At 42.6% G+C, this 15,894-nt stretch overlaps 2 protein-coding genes across 5 annotated transcripts in view; one reads left to right on the forward strand and one right to left on the reverse strand.

Moving 5' to 3' along the window:
• USP9X (ubiquitin specific peptidase 9 X-linked) overlaps positions 1–12,479 on the reverse strand; it is a 106,379-nt gene extending 93,900 nt beyond the window's left edge. For both annotated transcript variants that reach the window (XM_055702283.1, XM_055702282.1), the window contains exon 1: positions 11,908–12,479. The gene's annotated coding sequence lies outside the window, so the exon portion shown is untranslated. The remainder of the gene's footprint in view (positions 1–11,907) is intronic.
• Positions 12,480–12,505: 26 nt separating this feature from the next.
• LOC114017795 (uncharacterized) lies at positions 12,506–15,195 on the forward strand. Of its 3 annotated transcripts, none has more exons than XM_055702286.1 (3): positions 12,506–12,762; positions 13,678–13,746; positions 14,645–15,195. In XM_055702286.1, exons 1-3 carry the CDS (start codon positions 12,589–12,591, stop codon positions 14,648–14,650), a joined length of 249 nt encoding a protein of 82 aa, XP_055558261.1. In that variant the 5' UTR covers positions 12,506–12,588; the 3' UTR covers positions 14,651–15,195. The 3 variants fall into 3 exon arrangements, 2 of the variants coding, with proteins under 2 accessions (XP_055558261.1, XP_055558260.1); XM_055702285.1 differs by having other exon boundaries at positions 12,507–12,762; positions 14,014–15,195; XR_008730924.1 differs by lacking the exon at positions 12,506–12,762 and having other exon boundaries at positions 12,786–13,896; positions 14,014–15,195.
• The last annotated feature ends 699 nt before the right edge of the window (positions 15,196–15,894 follow it).

Genomic DNA, 15,894 nt, shown 5'->3' on the forward strand with positions numbered 1-15,894 from the left:
TTTTTCTACAGTTCCATGCTAGCTAACTGCAAGCAAGTATTTTGCCATTTCCTGTTGCCTTACAACCATTTCAGTCAGAAGATACTTAACCTGAAAAATTAAGCTTGCACAAGCTCACTAGAGATGTTATAAGCTCAAAGCTATTTTTTTTAAGACTGCCTTAAATGTGCTCCATTCCAACTAAATTCATACAAGCCATCTGCCTAAGCAGACTTTTTTGTGATTTCTTGAGCATTCGATCTACCTGCTCCAGAGAACTTGTATAACAACTCCCCTTACAAATCCTGGCCTCTCTTCAGGGAAATAAGAAGTCCCAACAGTCTCCTGTTTTAATGCTCCTTTTGCCAACACAACAAAGGCTGTAGTTTGATACAAATGCAAAAAAGGTAAATAGTAGAGGAAGTTGGATAGGAACAAGTAAGGAAGCCCTTAGAAAGTATATTAAGAACAAAGCAGGACTGGGTAAGAGGAGAATTATTTCCACTATATCCACTCGCCCACAAAACCAGAAAAGTTACTCCACTGTCCCAGAAACTTAATATTCCTATATCTATAAAATCTATCAAAAAGCATGTCATAACCTTCTTTACTGAGAAATGCAGGATATAATAATCAACTACTACCACATCCTGAGGATTGAGGATGGGTTTAAAAGCTCAGTTGCAACTCTGTCTGAAAACCAAAGAGTCATTAAAAAAACACCCACCACAAAAAACAAAAGAAAATAGCCAAAGCACACATTACTACTAATCTCCCTCCACTGAAAATGGTTAACTGCTAAATCCCATAAATCCCCTTGCTAAAGAACACCTTCCTTCCACCAAAACCAGACTATAAAGATACCACTTTTCAGCTAAATCCACCAACAGGCCAAAAGAGACCAGGAGTGTCATAACTGTTCTTTTTAGGGACAGCGCTTGAGCTACCACAACGTGACAATGCCAGAACTCTCATAAGATGGTTCTGCCACCACAAGTGTGTGCACAGGGATCTTCTCTGTTTCCACTGTTGCAATCTCAGTGAGAAACAGTAATCTTATTGACCAGCAGGAGTATTATATCCTGATAAATTTTGGAACCGAAGTTAATAGTATTTCTACATGTGGACAAACCTTGGCTGAACATACAGCTTCACAATCTGTTCAAAACCAGGTCAGCCTCCACTGTCACAAGACAAGGAGGGCAATCTTGCTCACTTTCATCCTAACCACCTTCTAACCACTAGTATTAACCCTCACATCACCACACAGTCAGCCTGATCAAGCTGCCAATCTGGCTGAAAGGTAACTGGGGGAAAGAAATGAAAAACTTTTCAATTTTTGGCTGCATCACATGCCCTACGAACACTAAGAACAGCAGGAGAAATAGTAAGAATACATAACCATGGAAAGAACCAACTCTTTTAGCATCAGTGCAATCTATCATGAAATACACCCTGGAAGAGGAAGAAAAAGGAAAGAAACAGTATAAGGATATCAGTTAGCACATATTTAGCTACAACAACAACCGAGGTTCACATACATTAGAGCAGAGATGAGTCTTGACAACACAGAAGTATCATAATAAAAACCAAATTTTTTCTCAAACATATGGATATCACAGGAAAATGCACAGAGAAAGCTGTTTAGTATATAATAAATGCAAGGAGTGTCAGTTCACAAACAGCACAAGTTCAGTCATGAAAGAAATATTAAGTAGTCAGAGCAAATAAGGCTAAGCGCGAGAAGTTTAACAAGGTCAAGGCAAAAAACTGTCTTTGCCCTGGAAATTATGATAAAGCCAGTGGAATGCTTAACAGATCAGAATGAGTCAGGAAAATTAATTTAGCAGTAACACTTTGAATAATCTGACCACAAGTACATAAATCGGTGACAAAGCTACAGCAGGTAATGCAGATGATGTAAAACACAGAAGCTGACAAAAGTTTTAGTTCTGCTGACAAAAAAAAGTCAGGGCTATGAAACTGTAAATAAGACTGCACAATTCAAATATTATCTGGGAATTCAGGTCAAAAAAAGGGAACTCAGAGTATAAGTAACTGAGTACAACAGGTGTATCCACTATGACAGTCAACATCTTACTACTATTTTGCAGAAGAAATTTTCATTTTCTTGAATATAGAAGAATATAGAAGAATATAGAAGAAATAACATTTTGTGTCTGTGAGAGACACAGAACATACTCTCTAAATTTGTCAAAAGCTCAACTTGTCATTTTTCTCCTACATAATTCGGGATTTTCCCGAATAATCTGGTTTCCACTGTACTTTCATTTCCATCAAACTAAAGTTAATTTCTATCAAATTAAGTCCCCTGGGTAAACAGTAAGCAACTGAGGCAGCAGGAAGAAAAACTGTCAAACTGTCCATACTTTATTCGTTGCAGAACAGTTAAATGATGTTTTACAAGAAAAGAAACAGAACTGCAGAAGTCAAAGGGCAAACTCCGGGTTATGAGGCAGCTATGTAAAACTCGCAGAAATCACAGATTTTTTCAGATTAACCTCTTCACCCTCCTCTCATTTTTCTGGATACTGAGATAAAGGAAAACTGAGGAAGAGCAAGGGAGCACAACAGCAACTTATGCCAGCACAAACTGTGTCTGTAACACCTGAACATCTAATAAAAACCTGCTGAAAAGTTATGAGTAAGTACTTCTGAAGTTTACACCTTCTCTGCATCAATTCAAAAGACAACACAAGCTTTTTAATTTACAGAGCGATATGAGAAATAATACGTTAATGTTTGGGAAACATATAGGCTGAAAGTGAAAAGCACTTATCAAGTTTATTAAGAGTAGTAATTCTACTTAGTATGGGATTTAGAGTGATGTAACACATGCATTTGCAGAATAAATTCCATAGATAAAACGCTGAATGACAATCCAATTCAACCCATCTTCCAGACTCAAGGATCCAATGGGAGAAAGAGTTCATAATTAGGTGGAGGCAAAACCCACTAGTTTAATGACAAGTTTCATTCTTCTATTTCCCCATTTTCCACTTTTATGTAAACTGAGAGGAATCTTCTTAAATTACCTATGGCTCAAGTGAAAACATCCCCCTTAAATGGCAAAATGCTTACATAGATCAAGACTTGTGCATTTTTTCCAAGGCTCTTTGCATCACTTTTTCACCGCACACAATTTTTAAGTAACTTCACTGAGCCAGCTCATAATACAACTGAAAAATGAATGGAAGTACTTTAAAAATCAAGCTTTTAGTTCTGATGAGGAATCTGCTCTGAAATACTACAAACCCCAAATCTTGATGAAATATGTTCTATACCTGGGGAAAAACAAATTTTTCACTTGCATTTATCAAGCATCTGAGCTAAACCAAGGTACCTCTAACATCAACTTCACACTTAGTTTTTTTCTTTGCTGAATTTCTAACTGATGATGTGTATTCTATGACAAGTTCTTGCTGGGAAAAAAAGTGTCTCCTTCCCAGCAAGAAAGTCTCTCCAAAGTATACACCTAACCTCACCAATTTTGGTGAAAGAAAACATTAGTTATCCAGAAGCATTAGCTACCCGGAAGTATGAGAGGAAAAAAGAAGAAAAAGTCGTCCAAAGGAAGACATCCACTGAAACAATTGGGCACTCTGAATTCTTAGGTAACATTCTCATGGAAAAATGGCATGAGAAAACACAGCATGCATTAAGCAGAATATATGCAGGAAGGAAAAGAAAAGGGTTAATGCATAGACACTAATTTTACCAGTTCAATAAAGTCTCACCATAGAATTTCTTTAAAGCAGACCAAGAACACCAGACCAAGCAGGCAAGTAGGAACAAACCACAAAAATTTAAACAAAAAACCCTCGTTTTTTTAATTGAGATAAAGCATCTTAAAAATCATAAGTATCTTAAGAGAAAACAAAGATTTCCAGAGCTGGTGAAAGAAGCAAAGTTTTTTACACCTACAGAAATACACCCCAAAAATAACGTCTTCCTAATTCCTACAGATGCAACATCTATTGCAGCTCAACATTTAAACATCAACACAGTTGTTAAGGCTTCCCCCCCTCCCCCCATCATTTCTGGCACAGAAGCTCTGAGAAAAGAACTTAAGTTTGTCAAATACACTAAAGCAGCTGATTATGTTGAAGATACAGAATAAAGAATTCTAGTGGACAACTGTCGTTTAGAAGTTATATGACATACGATAAACTTCCTTTTAAAGCAAAATTTTGCTGTTCAAATAATCAGAAGTAGAATTAATGGGTTAGTCTTCATTTTAAGTGTGAACTACTATTATTTATCATATTTTTCAGAGCCATGAAGAACCACAGTGGCTTATCAACACTGAAAACCCCTCAAACATATTTTAGGTGTAGTATAGTATAAGCACATCCTTAAAAGCATCAAGCAGCTCTCACAGGACAGATTTTTACTCTGCTCTCAACTGTCAGTTACTTGCTGCTGGTCTAAATAATGTATACAACTTTTACAACATCCCAATCTTCCTGTGTGATCCTCACACCTAAGGAAATATAAAACATATAAACAAACAGCACATCAAGTATCAAGTACAATTTCAATTTTAGAAAAAGAATCTCCTGAAGTACTAACGAAGGATCAATCAACATAGTACATTCAAATCTCCAAATCAAACTCATTTTGGCTACTACCTGCCAGCAATGAAACTAAACTAACATGTTGGTCATTCACTATCCTCATCCAGCTGCCTCCAGGCGCCATATCCAGAGTTGTTCTACACACTCATTCCATTATAAGGAAAGTGATACAAACAAAAAGGAAAATTCATGTCAGGGTGCACTACCCAATCCTCTCCTTCATCTGATCAAAAATCTTAGGACAGTGCAGGTAAGTGAAAAAACTTCAGGGACACACACACCTGCTAACCAGAGGCTGATACTGATCACATGGATGTTTTTTTATTCCAAGGCTGAAGACACTTTAGCTTACAGCAAGGTCCCACTACCGCTATGCTAACCTTACCACAACAGTTGCCACAGATGAAAATGAAGCTTTTCGTTTCACTTAAAAGCTTTTCATTTTATGGAAAATATAAAAAAAGAAAAAGAAAAGAAAACTATCTGGTTTCCCCCTCCTAACACATGGAAGGAAAGGAAAAGAAATTAATGACTTCTTGAATGCCATAAAAGAAATTCATGTTTCAAGTTGCATCTTCACTAGACACGTTACAAACTGTCAACCACAGCAACCTGTCTGAAGTGCTGCAAGAATAAGAACAGTAAGAATTTTCAGGCAATCCGGAGGTTATCTTCCTGTCTGATTACCAGAACTATCATGAAGAAACTCTGACACTGTGAGAGAGCTATAAACCACTTAAGAAATGTGACATTATTGCCTTGCCTAGGAAAAGCTGGTACATCATCTTAAAAAAAGAGTAAGTCCTATTGCGTGCGTGTGTGCGTACACACACACACACTTAAAAGCAGTCAGGAAAAGCACCCGGGATTTTAAGGTCCCATTGTGATTAATAAAGCACTGTCTGAAAGACAGGTCAAGGCATATTACGGAGGGCTGTGCAAAACTGGAGCCTGAAACTGCAGGACAAGTCACTGGAATTTTCACCTTCAAGCTCCAGAGAATTTATGTCACAATTTAAAAGAAATAATGGAAGTCCTCACTGCTAAAGATTGAGGAAAATGCATTAAAAAGAAACATCAGAAATCACCAAACAATTCACATTTTGTTTCTAATTTAGAAATACACAAAGTCTAATGTAAAATACAGGTTAAATAATAATGTAAGCTTTCAGTTTATCAAAGTTTTGATCTTTCACCAACAAATTCACCTAAAAATTAAGCTAGGGAGATCCACCTTTCTTATTTAACTTACAAAATCATGGACTCGTTCTGTTGATACATTCAAAATCACACTTAAGTACTTCATTGCTAAGACAGCAGAAGAATTAAACGGCAGAAGATGCAAGGTTCATTTATTGAGATGCCAGTATATTTTGACAACATCATTCATTCTCACCTTGTATTACAACAATAAGAGACTTTTCTTCCCCTCACTGTCAATTTTCATTTCCGGACAAGAAAACTGAAGTTCCACCCACAGCCAGTACTGGCCTGTCACCACTATCCCACACCACAGTACTATCAAGAACACTCCCCTCCAACCAAAAAAGCCTGTCAATCCTACCTGGCACACACAACTGCTGTTTCTTCTTTACTGAACAGATCTCTGTCTCTTCTTTTTCTTCTTTCATTATTTCAGAGCACTACAGGTAAGATCACCCTAACACAAAGCTATACCATTGCCTCTTCCCACACCTAGTCCTGCTGAATCTAGAGAAAAGGTTAAGCAGCAATTACATGACTTTTAAGGATTGACACCTATGGAATTTATCACATATGTTTTTGTGTCATTCTGTGTTGCCATTCAGCTGTTACACAAAAGTGTTACCTGTCATAAACAAATGCTCTTCTAAGGACAGTTTTCTACTACTTGAATTTTGGGTATTTTGCATGAAAGCTTTATGAAAAGTTAGTGCCAAAATTTCCTCCATGTACTTTTCATTATTTTGCAGCACTCATTTGAACAACACTTCCATTAAAGAAAATTCTACGGAAGTCTTCTACAGTTTAGAGCAGAGAGGAGACAGTATGAGCAAACATTAAAGAGTAACATGTTTGTGTCTTGCCTTCAACATATCCTTTAGTCTTGCCTTCAACATACTCTTTAATCTCAGGGTAAAAAAACATATTTAGAAAAAAATTTTCTTCTGTGAGAACTCTCCATTCACAGATGTGCATCTTTAAGGAATGATGCAATGTGGAATTCCCCTCCAATGAGTGAATTCATGGCTAAACACTAACTACCAAATATTATGAATTGCCAAGATGTCATGCAAAGACCTATATGCCAGAAAAAAAAAAAATCACATTTTTCTGTGGGCAGTTACATGTGTAAGGAAAACTAAATCACAAAAAAGGTTACATACTGGTTTTGTAAGCAAATCAAGGATGCTACAAATAAAAGTTTCCCATGGTAAGGTTCCTGATCACTATCCGTTACTTCTATAAGCAGTCTTCATTTCAAGTAAATTAAAAAAGCTGAAATACTAGCATTCAAAACACTACTAGATTTTAAACCTACATCCCATGGAACTCTTTTGTAGGTGTACTAAAACAGAGAAGTCAACCAAAAGCAAGTAATCATTCTCACAGTTAATATTAACTTTCAAAAACCATACATCAGTAATGTTTCCTTTGGAAAGCAAGCCTGTGAACATACATGTAGCCAAATAGTTTTTATTCCCAGCACTTTAATTTTTAGTTGAGAACACGTCAACAGCTGGCAACCAAAAACCTTTGAATCAAGCAGATTTAATTCAACTCTGAAGTTAAAGGAGTAACTAACAGCTTCTTTAAAAAATGAAGCAAGTATCAGAAAACTCAAAACAGAAAATGCAAAAGAAACTGGCTGTGCTTGTAAGCTCCCTTAAGAAAAAAAAAAGAAAAAAAAGGCAAAAAGATTTTACGCTAAGTCACACCTGGCTACTTTAAGATCTTACTTTCTTTCCTCCTCTACTGTAGGAAGTTATTAACAGCTCTCCTTTAACCCTACCAACACTCAGTATTTTAAATGATTTTACCAAACCAGTTCTACAGAAAGTGCTCAAAGCACCAATGGGCTCAAGTGGACACTGTAATGTCTCAGAAATGCAGTAGCTGACATTTTGAGGGTGCAAAGTCACGACAGAATGGCTTTCTGCCACTGTCTATTTATTCAAGATCCTAAACAAGAAGATCCAAGTCAAAACATGGTTCTATCATGAAGTGCAAAGGGAACTTCTGTTAACCATATTCTCAAGTCATGCTACAGCCTGAAGTGTAACAGAGACAGCCAATACAACATAACTGTTTTTAAAAGATCTCTATTCATTACGAAACTGCAATTCATTGTAACAGTGTGAGAACTTCAGGATGTTCCTATATTAATCAGAGAACACCACTACATTTAATATATGAAAAATGTCACTGCATTTTTCTAACACATTAATCCAAAGTAGCTCAAACTTCCCAGGTAGAAAGCTACAAGTCTCACTGTATGCAAGCATATGCTTATGAAAGACTTTCTTTCCATCCCTTGCCTCTGCTCTGGAAAGACTGTTCCTTTTAACTGCATTTCTGCAATACAAAGGTTTACCAAACTGCTTTTCCTAAATGTAACTAACTGCTTGGCAAGACTGCTAAGCAACTGACATTCATCACTACTGGATACTGTACAATAAGAACCTCTTCAGAAAAACACAACAAAATAGAAGATTGTAGTAAGTGTTCTACATTGATGGTAACAGGCCGGTATAGCATTATAGCTCACTTTTTAATTAGGTTTGTGTCAGGAAGACAACATGCATAACAAAGCTCAGTTATGGGTGGGAAAAGAAGTTGTACATTTATATAGCACAAACATCGTGGATAAGACAAGTCTACAGCAACACTAGCTTTGCCAAAGGCAAGGTACTACAAGAGATACACCTTAACAAGCTGTCTGTGTTCCTAAAACATACCCTCGAGTAGAGCTTTAGATTTTGGACTCTACTTTAAACAAGGGCGGTGATATGGATAATAAAAGTGGATGAACCTACAGAGTTTCAAAAGGAGACACATTCATGTTATAAGAAAAACTTACAATACCTGTACAAGAGAAACCATGTCCACATGTTCAAATTAATACTAATGCTAACATCCAGGAAACCATTTGCTGAAGGACACAAAAGCCTTCACATGCACTTTCAAGTGAATAGAACACACAGCAAAGTTTCTTACATCTTCAGACAACCACTTCACACCAGTCTCGGTCTGCAAGTGCTGGATAAGCAAGACTACTGGTTAGATTAAACAGTGTTTGTGAGTACGAGGAAAAGAATAAGTGTAATAGTTTTTGGGGTTTTGTGGGTTTGGCTTGTTTTTTAAAAAAATAAATAAATAATGCTTTAAGTGAAAAACAGTAAAGGACATCTTTGTTCATTTAATTCACAAATGAGGCCATCCTGCTCGGGATGTTTTCAAAATATACCTAGTTTTGAGACCTCTTAGGATATATAAAACAGTATTTCTGGAGAGAAAAAAAGTAGAATATATACACACGCACACTCAAGAGTACTGCCTAACACAAAAGTGCCTGCCATTCAAATACCTGAAACGAGTTCAGAACTTATTTCTAAACTGGAGCAGGACAAACACATTAAATTCCATGGGAAAAAATTCTATTTTCAATAACACCTGACAGAAACGTAACTTAAAAGCCATTTAAAAGTTATCTGCTTCAACTAGTAAGTAACCAAATTTCTATTCCATTTCTACCCAAAGCTCTATTGATACTGGATAAACCAATTTCAATCTTAAATGTAAGGCTGTTCGGAACAAAGATATTACTAGTACCTTTACTGTCTTAAGTCTGCTTAATTTTGTTGAATAGACAGCAATCCACTATATTTGTTTATCCTGAGTCTCACTTTTAAGAATTCCAGAATATTAATAAAATGCATAAAGTATGGATTTATAACAGAATGCAGTCACACTGGTCTATTTCTGAGTGCAAATGCACCACAATGTGGGAACCAAAATGTTTATGTAAGGGTGACAGTGTTCCACAGATACAGGAAGAGTAAACAGTTTTGCTACCACTACCCTTATCGATTACCACCTCCAGATGTAGTCTTTCTGTCAATTCAATGGACAGAAGCATCACCACAAGGGCAGATTTTGCAAAACGTGAAGTAGCAGTATGGAAAGACAGAGGCTACCTAAAAGAAGTACCAGTAAGAAAAACTACACAAAACAAAAGTACAAAAGACATTGGAGAGAGAGGAAAAAGTTAACTATGATACAACCTTAAATTTGTTTTTTGCTAGATTCCCCCCTACCCAAAACATGCTAACACTTCAGTTTCTTCCACTGCAGCTTTATGATTATGTTTGTGTTTTTCATTCAAGGCTATTATTAAGCATCACCATTGTCCAGGGTATGGCAACAGAATAATCAATACATGTATTTTATATACTTCCCCAAAATTCTTGGTATTAGCAACCGTACTTTTTTGATACAAAGAAATATTACTTCAACTCAAAGAATCAGAAGCATTATTAAAAATAAACAAAACAAGCAAACAACCAACAACCCCCCCAAACCCTCATGTATGACTTCATTTTTGCTGAAATTACAAGTTACCTGACCAAGAACATTTATGGTGGGGAGTTCTACCAATTTCTTGAAGTTAAACTTTAAAATATGCACAATAAAGTTAGCTGCCTATAGATTTCAGTCATCCCTAAACCTTTCTTACTAAAGACACCATTTCAATTCCACAACTGATAAAGGTCAATCCTCCAAACACCCATCAACAGTCCCTTCCTAAACATAGCAATATTCACTTGTTAGGCATTTGAGAAGCCTGCTGAAAAACACAGATTACCTAGTCTTTCAATCATAAGAAGTGTTGCCACTAGTATACTTAACACTGCATATTAATATATCTAGATTCAACAGCTTTTTAAAAATACAGGCCCCAGTTCTGCAACTAGGTCAGCAAATGGGCCTTGTGCTAGCTTTAAGCCTGCGACTTGAGAGGGTCTTTGGGCTGATACAAAAGTCCAGTGATATGAATACAACTGCAGAACTATGAATATAAATCAAGTTGTACAGGCAACATGAAGACAGCCGAGACAGATGCAGTATGTCTACAGTGAGACCAGGAGTCCTCTGAACATGAACATTTATTTAGAACAATCTTTTTCCTGTACAGTTGTGTTGTGTGTTATTGTACATCTTCAAGATACTTAACCGGACTTCTGAGGGAGCAAGCTGAAAATGAAATATGGCATCTTAAAAACCATCTCAACATTTTTGGATGCTCCTACGAGAGCAAATCAAGTAATTTTCAAAGGCCAGTCTCTCTGTATACAAACAATGGTGCACAAATTGTTAACATAGTGGTTGCCAACCGACCAAAAAAACCCAACCACCCAACAACCCATCCAGCTGGTGAAATCCTCTGTCTTCTTGAGGACAATAAGAAAGAATAATCGTGGCCAAACCATACACAACTACCCCTGTCACACTGCATATTGCCTAAAATAAATCGCAACAGACAAGCCCTAAGACATAACTTCGAGGAGAAGTGAGTGGGTGAACTACAGCGAGAAGATGTTAAAAGCCACAAACGTTTTTTGTGCATCGAAAAAGGGTTGCTGGAAGCCGAGGCTAGAGGAGTGGCCTACGTGTTAATAATGTTTACAGCGGGCGTGAACGAGCTGGTGCTGGTGGTTTTCATTGAGACTGTAGGAAAAGCGCCTCGGCAGGGCCTTATTTCCAGGCGTCGCCCTGGCCTACACGGCTCCAATCACTCCACCTCAGTAATGGCGTTCGGTGCGAAGGGAAGCGAGAGCCAGGGGAAGCAAAGCTGGGTGCAGCCCTGTGGGAAGCCACCGGGCCCTGCTCGCCCGGCGGCACCGGAGAGGCACGGCGGGAGGGGCCGCCCGGCGGCTGGCAGAGCCCCCCGAGGGGCGCGGAGCACTTCCACCCGCCGGCAGCCGGGGAGAGGATGAGGAGCCGTCAGCCATTTTCCCTTGCCCTCCAAAACACCAGCGATGCAGGGCCACACGCCGGGGGCTGCGAGGGAGGCGCTGCCGCCACCCGCCGCTCGTTATCCCCAACCCCCCACCCCCGCTCCCCGCCTCACGGGGCCCGGCTCGCCCCCTCCTCCCCGCCGCACCCCGCCGTCCCGCACCCCGACCCCGGGAGCCCCATCCCCGGGGACAGCCGCCCTCCGCTCCGCACGGCGGCGGCCGCCTGCAGCACAAACAGCGGCCCCCGCGTAGCCGCTTCACCTCGCCGCGTCCCGGCCCCGGCCTCAGCTCCAGCCCCCGGCCCCGCCCGGGCACGGTGCTCCGGCACTCACCCCCACACGCCTTCCTCTTGTCCCGCGGCGGCTGCTGCGACGGCCCGGTGCCCTCCTGGGTGCTGCCGAAGGAGCGCGGCCGGGGACTGCCTCATCCCAGGCAGCCAGCAGGGCAGAGTCTCATGCCAGGCCCCGCGATCCCGGGCGTGCAGCCGGCTGACTGAGGGGGCGGCCCCGCTTCCCCGGTTCCCCCCCCCGCCCCGGGCGGGCTCCGTGTACCGCGACGGGAACAGGGAAGATGAAGCTGCCGCTGCTGCCCGCGCTTCAGATCCCGGCTCCGACCGCTCCGCTCTCTCCGACGCCGGCGGCAGCGCCGGGGCGTTTTTCCTGCGTCACCAGCTCCTGCCCGGCGGCCCTGGGCTTCAGCTCCGGCTGGGGCTTGGCCGGGGCCTGCGCGCTCCGCTCCGCCCCGTCCGGGGACCGGACGCACGCGGGGGAGGGGGCGCAGCGGCACCCCGCGCCTCTAGCCAGGGCCCGGGGCTCGGCTGGGGAGAAACGGCCGCTGCGCGCGGGGGCAGGCGGGCAGGAAGGTGGCAGCGGCGGGGCCGGCCCGGGAGGCTGGAGCGCTCTGCGCTGACGGCTCTGTGCGTGTGGGGGGAAGGGAGGGCGGGGGAGGGGGGAGGGAGCGAGGCGAGACGCGGCGGCGGCGGCGCACCTCCGTCTGGCGGGGCCCTGGGCAAGATGGCGGCCTCGGCAGAGCCTTCCGCGCACGGCCCGCGCCGCAGGCCCCGACCTCGCGCAGCGGCGGCGGCTCCGCCACCCGAACGGCGTGACGCGCTCCCCGCCCCCGTCCCCCCGGGCTGTCACTCACGCCGCAGCGGCAAGGCCGCGGCCCGCCTGCCCCCACCCCTATATGTGCGGCGAGGAAGGTTGGGGGGGGGGGGGGGGAAGGGGGATGGTGGCGCGTGTGCGCGCGCGCGGCCGTTTCACGTCGGTTAGGCTCGAGCGGGTTCCATTGTGACCCGCCGGGCGAACCGCGCGGAGAGCCCGGATAATGACGTCAGCGCGGCCGCTGCCTTCTGGGCCCGGTCCGGTCCGGCCTGGCCCGGCCCTCCCCTCCGCTCCGCCGCCGCCGCGCTGGGCCCCGTGGGGGTGGGGGCGGCGTGCTGGGGTCGCTCCGCTGGCGCGTCCCCTTGGGCCCGGCGGCGGCCTTTAAGCGGTGGCGAGCGGCGCCGCGCCGCCCTCGGGTTGCCGTGCGGGAGGCCCGGCGGACAAAGCCGGGGGGAGGAGGGCAGAGGCGCCCTCGCGGCCCGGGACGGGCCCGGGGTCTGCAGGGCCCTGGGCAAGCAGGGGGAGGGGCGGGGTTGCCCGCCGCGCGTGCGGCGGTTGCACCGGGCGGCGCTGCTGCGGCCGGGCCGTTCCTCGGGCCCCGGCCCCCCGTAGGCCTCGGGCCCGCCGGCGGACAGCGGGCTTTGGGCAGGGCCTGGGAGCTGGCATCGACGGGCACAGGGACAGGGCTTCGTGCCTCGCCGCAGCGCTGCCTCCGGCAGAACGGAGACTGCTTAGGGGACACCGGCACTTAAAAAGCCACTTGGGTCTTTTATTGCTCTTGTTCCTTACGTACATATGTGACTATGAATCATAGTAGAGCCCTAGTCTGAGTAGGTACTCTATGTAGCAATCTGGGAGACATTAAACCTGGATTTAAAATCTGGAAAAATGGCAAAGCGCATCTTGTGGAAGGACAGAAGTTTGGCAGACATGGGGAACTTGATCAAGAGAGTACCTGAAATGGAGCTTAATGTTTCATTTTGTTTGTCTGTATTCCAGGGTCAAAGTCTTGTTTCAACATCATCATTCAAGAACTTCAGAGCAGGAAGTGAAAAGTACAGTATCCAGGTGAAAACGCAGGAGGAATTTAGCTTGCATGGGTTGGAATTTGCTCAAGAGGCTAGGGCTAACAGCCTTAACTCCTGTGCAAAATGTTTATCTTTTGGACCATGCAGTGACAAAGACTAAAATACTGCTTGCTCATTGCAGGAGCTGTGGGTGGGTGTTTTTCTGTAAAAAGCTAGAGCTCAAAACCAAGTGCTGATGTCTGCTGCTATTTCCTATTTTAACCAAGTTAAGGGTTAGTCTTTTTTTTTTTTTTTTCCTAATCACTAGTTGTATCATGTGAGAAGGAAATCTGAAGTATATGTCTGCGTTAACCACTCAGTGAACAAAACAAAGGATGCAGCTGCTTCATCACTGTACAAATGCAACAGTTTATTTACTGAAAGAATAGGTTTACATGCATTTTCTTCATCAACAATAAAAACAAGCCATACCCATGGTGAAAATCTGTGTAAATGTAAGCCTGTTCATGCTCAGGTTAGAAATATGTGCAATCATAGAAAGAGCAGCCCTTTTATTTTAGTGATTTTTCATGCCTCTGAGCATGTCATTGTGGCCTCCTTTTTCCTTTTGTCCCTTATGAATTACTTTGGGCTTTCCCTGCTATTTCCAATTTATCCAGTTTGTTTTCCTGGCAAAGCATTTAAAATTACTGCACCTATAATGCATTGAACTTTACTTGCCTGCCTAAGTATTCTCCCTTGAGATCTGCACTGTTTATGGTGACTCAGAGAGGCACAACAGCACTTCAGTTGTAGTTGTATGTTTTCTGACGCTTCTTATCCTTAAAAATAAACTGTGTGTTTAATGATGGTCATTTCTTTTTATTATTAAGTAGACCACTGTTTTAATGACAGGACAAATACTGTGTTCCTTCTAACTGCTTTGGCTTTTTTGGCAGAGCTGAACAGTGACACATCAGTGGATTTTTATAATGTGGGCAATTGTCCACTGAGAAATTGACTGTCAGTTCACATAAAAGTCAAAAAAACCCAAAAACCCAACAACCAAAACTGAACAATACTTACGGAAACAATACTGGTACAACTTGTAGCAAGTATTCCCTCTTGTGAAGAAGGATTCCTTCAGCCAAGAGAAAGAGTAGAAGCTCTGATTAATTCAATTGAAGCCTTAGGTTTGGAACAAACTAAGAACTGATTCCTCTTCAGCTTTCCAGGACCTTTGGTGGTATTTTTCTGATTTTGGATTCTACTTTATGTACAGTTTGCAGAAGCATAATGAGATATTAGAGGAATTTTGCACTTGTATGGGAGAAAAAGATACTTCATGTTTATTCTCTTACTTTTATATTTGACCTTGTTCCTGTTTTAAAAGTATGTTGTGAAGTGCTTTGACAGACCAGCACTTGCTTATAGCCATGCTAATCAAAGGTCACGATGGGCTGAAGTAGACAGCTATTTATGGCACCAAATAAAAGACAATATTGGGACAGCAATGGCACTTTGTGGTTACTGAACAAGCAAACTGCACGCCAGACTCCTAACTGGGGAATTCTTCCTGTTCCCCCCCAAGCAAAAATCTATGGCCATCCCTCTTTGCTCAGGCTTCCAGAGTTCTCTGGGGGTATTGCCCTGGCTCATCTTGTGTAACGCTGCTTTGCTTTTAGGATAGATTGATGCTTCCCTCCCCCCCCCTCCAATACTGCAAATAAATGTTACCAGTTTATCTTTGTGCAGCAACTATGGAAACAAAAGGGTATGAGTGAGATAGATCACTGATTAAAGGAGTATCCCTGGTATGAAGACAGAAGTCAGTAGGCACTTAGAAAACTCACTAATTGTTCTGAAGTAAGTGTTAACCCAGAGATCTATGGCAGAACAATTTATTCCTCAGTAGTCATTCTGGTTAATTGCCCTCAGTACACAACTGTTGGTATGATTAGAAATGCTTTTGCAACATTTTTAATTCAGTGTGAAAATGTGGGGAATGGAAGTCTTTCCCTGCAGGCTTCCCAGCTCACGCATTGCAGTCAGCCTATCAAACAAAAAGTGAAACCGGTTGGAAACTGAACTAAGTGGTTATGTTTTTCATTGCCTAAACCAAAAGAAATGAAAAATGAAACATTCTGGGGAGGGAATAATTCAGAATTTAGAAAAATCTCTGTGTTAATAGATGCATTTATCCCCAGTT

The sequence above is a fragment of the Falco cherrug genome, chromosome 2 (genome assembly GCF_023634085.1).
Source record: "Falco cherrug isolate bFalChe1 chromosome 2, bFalChe1.pri, whole genome shotgun sequence".
NCBI lineage: Eukaryota > Metazoa > Chordata > Aves > Falconiformes > Falconidae > Falco > Falco cherrug.

Bases quoted from the DNA above. Each gene is read 5' to 3' on its own strand.
- LOC114017795 (XM_055702285.1), top strand. From the start codon at position 12,589: ATGGCGGCCTCGGCAGAGCCTTCCGCGCACGGCCCGCGCCGCAGGCCC. The intron at 12,763-13,677 runs GTGCGGCGAGGA...TCTGTATTCCAG, and splicing joins GCCTGCCCCCACCCCTATAT to GGTCAAAGTCTTGTTTCAAC. The intron at 13,747-14,013 runs GTGAAAACGCAG...CCTAATCACTAG, and splicing joins GTGAAAAGTACAGTATCCAG to TTGTATCATGTGAGAAGGAA.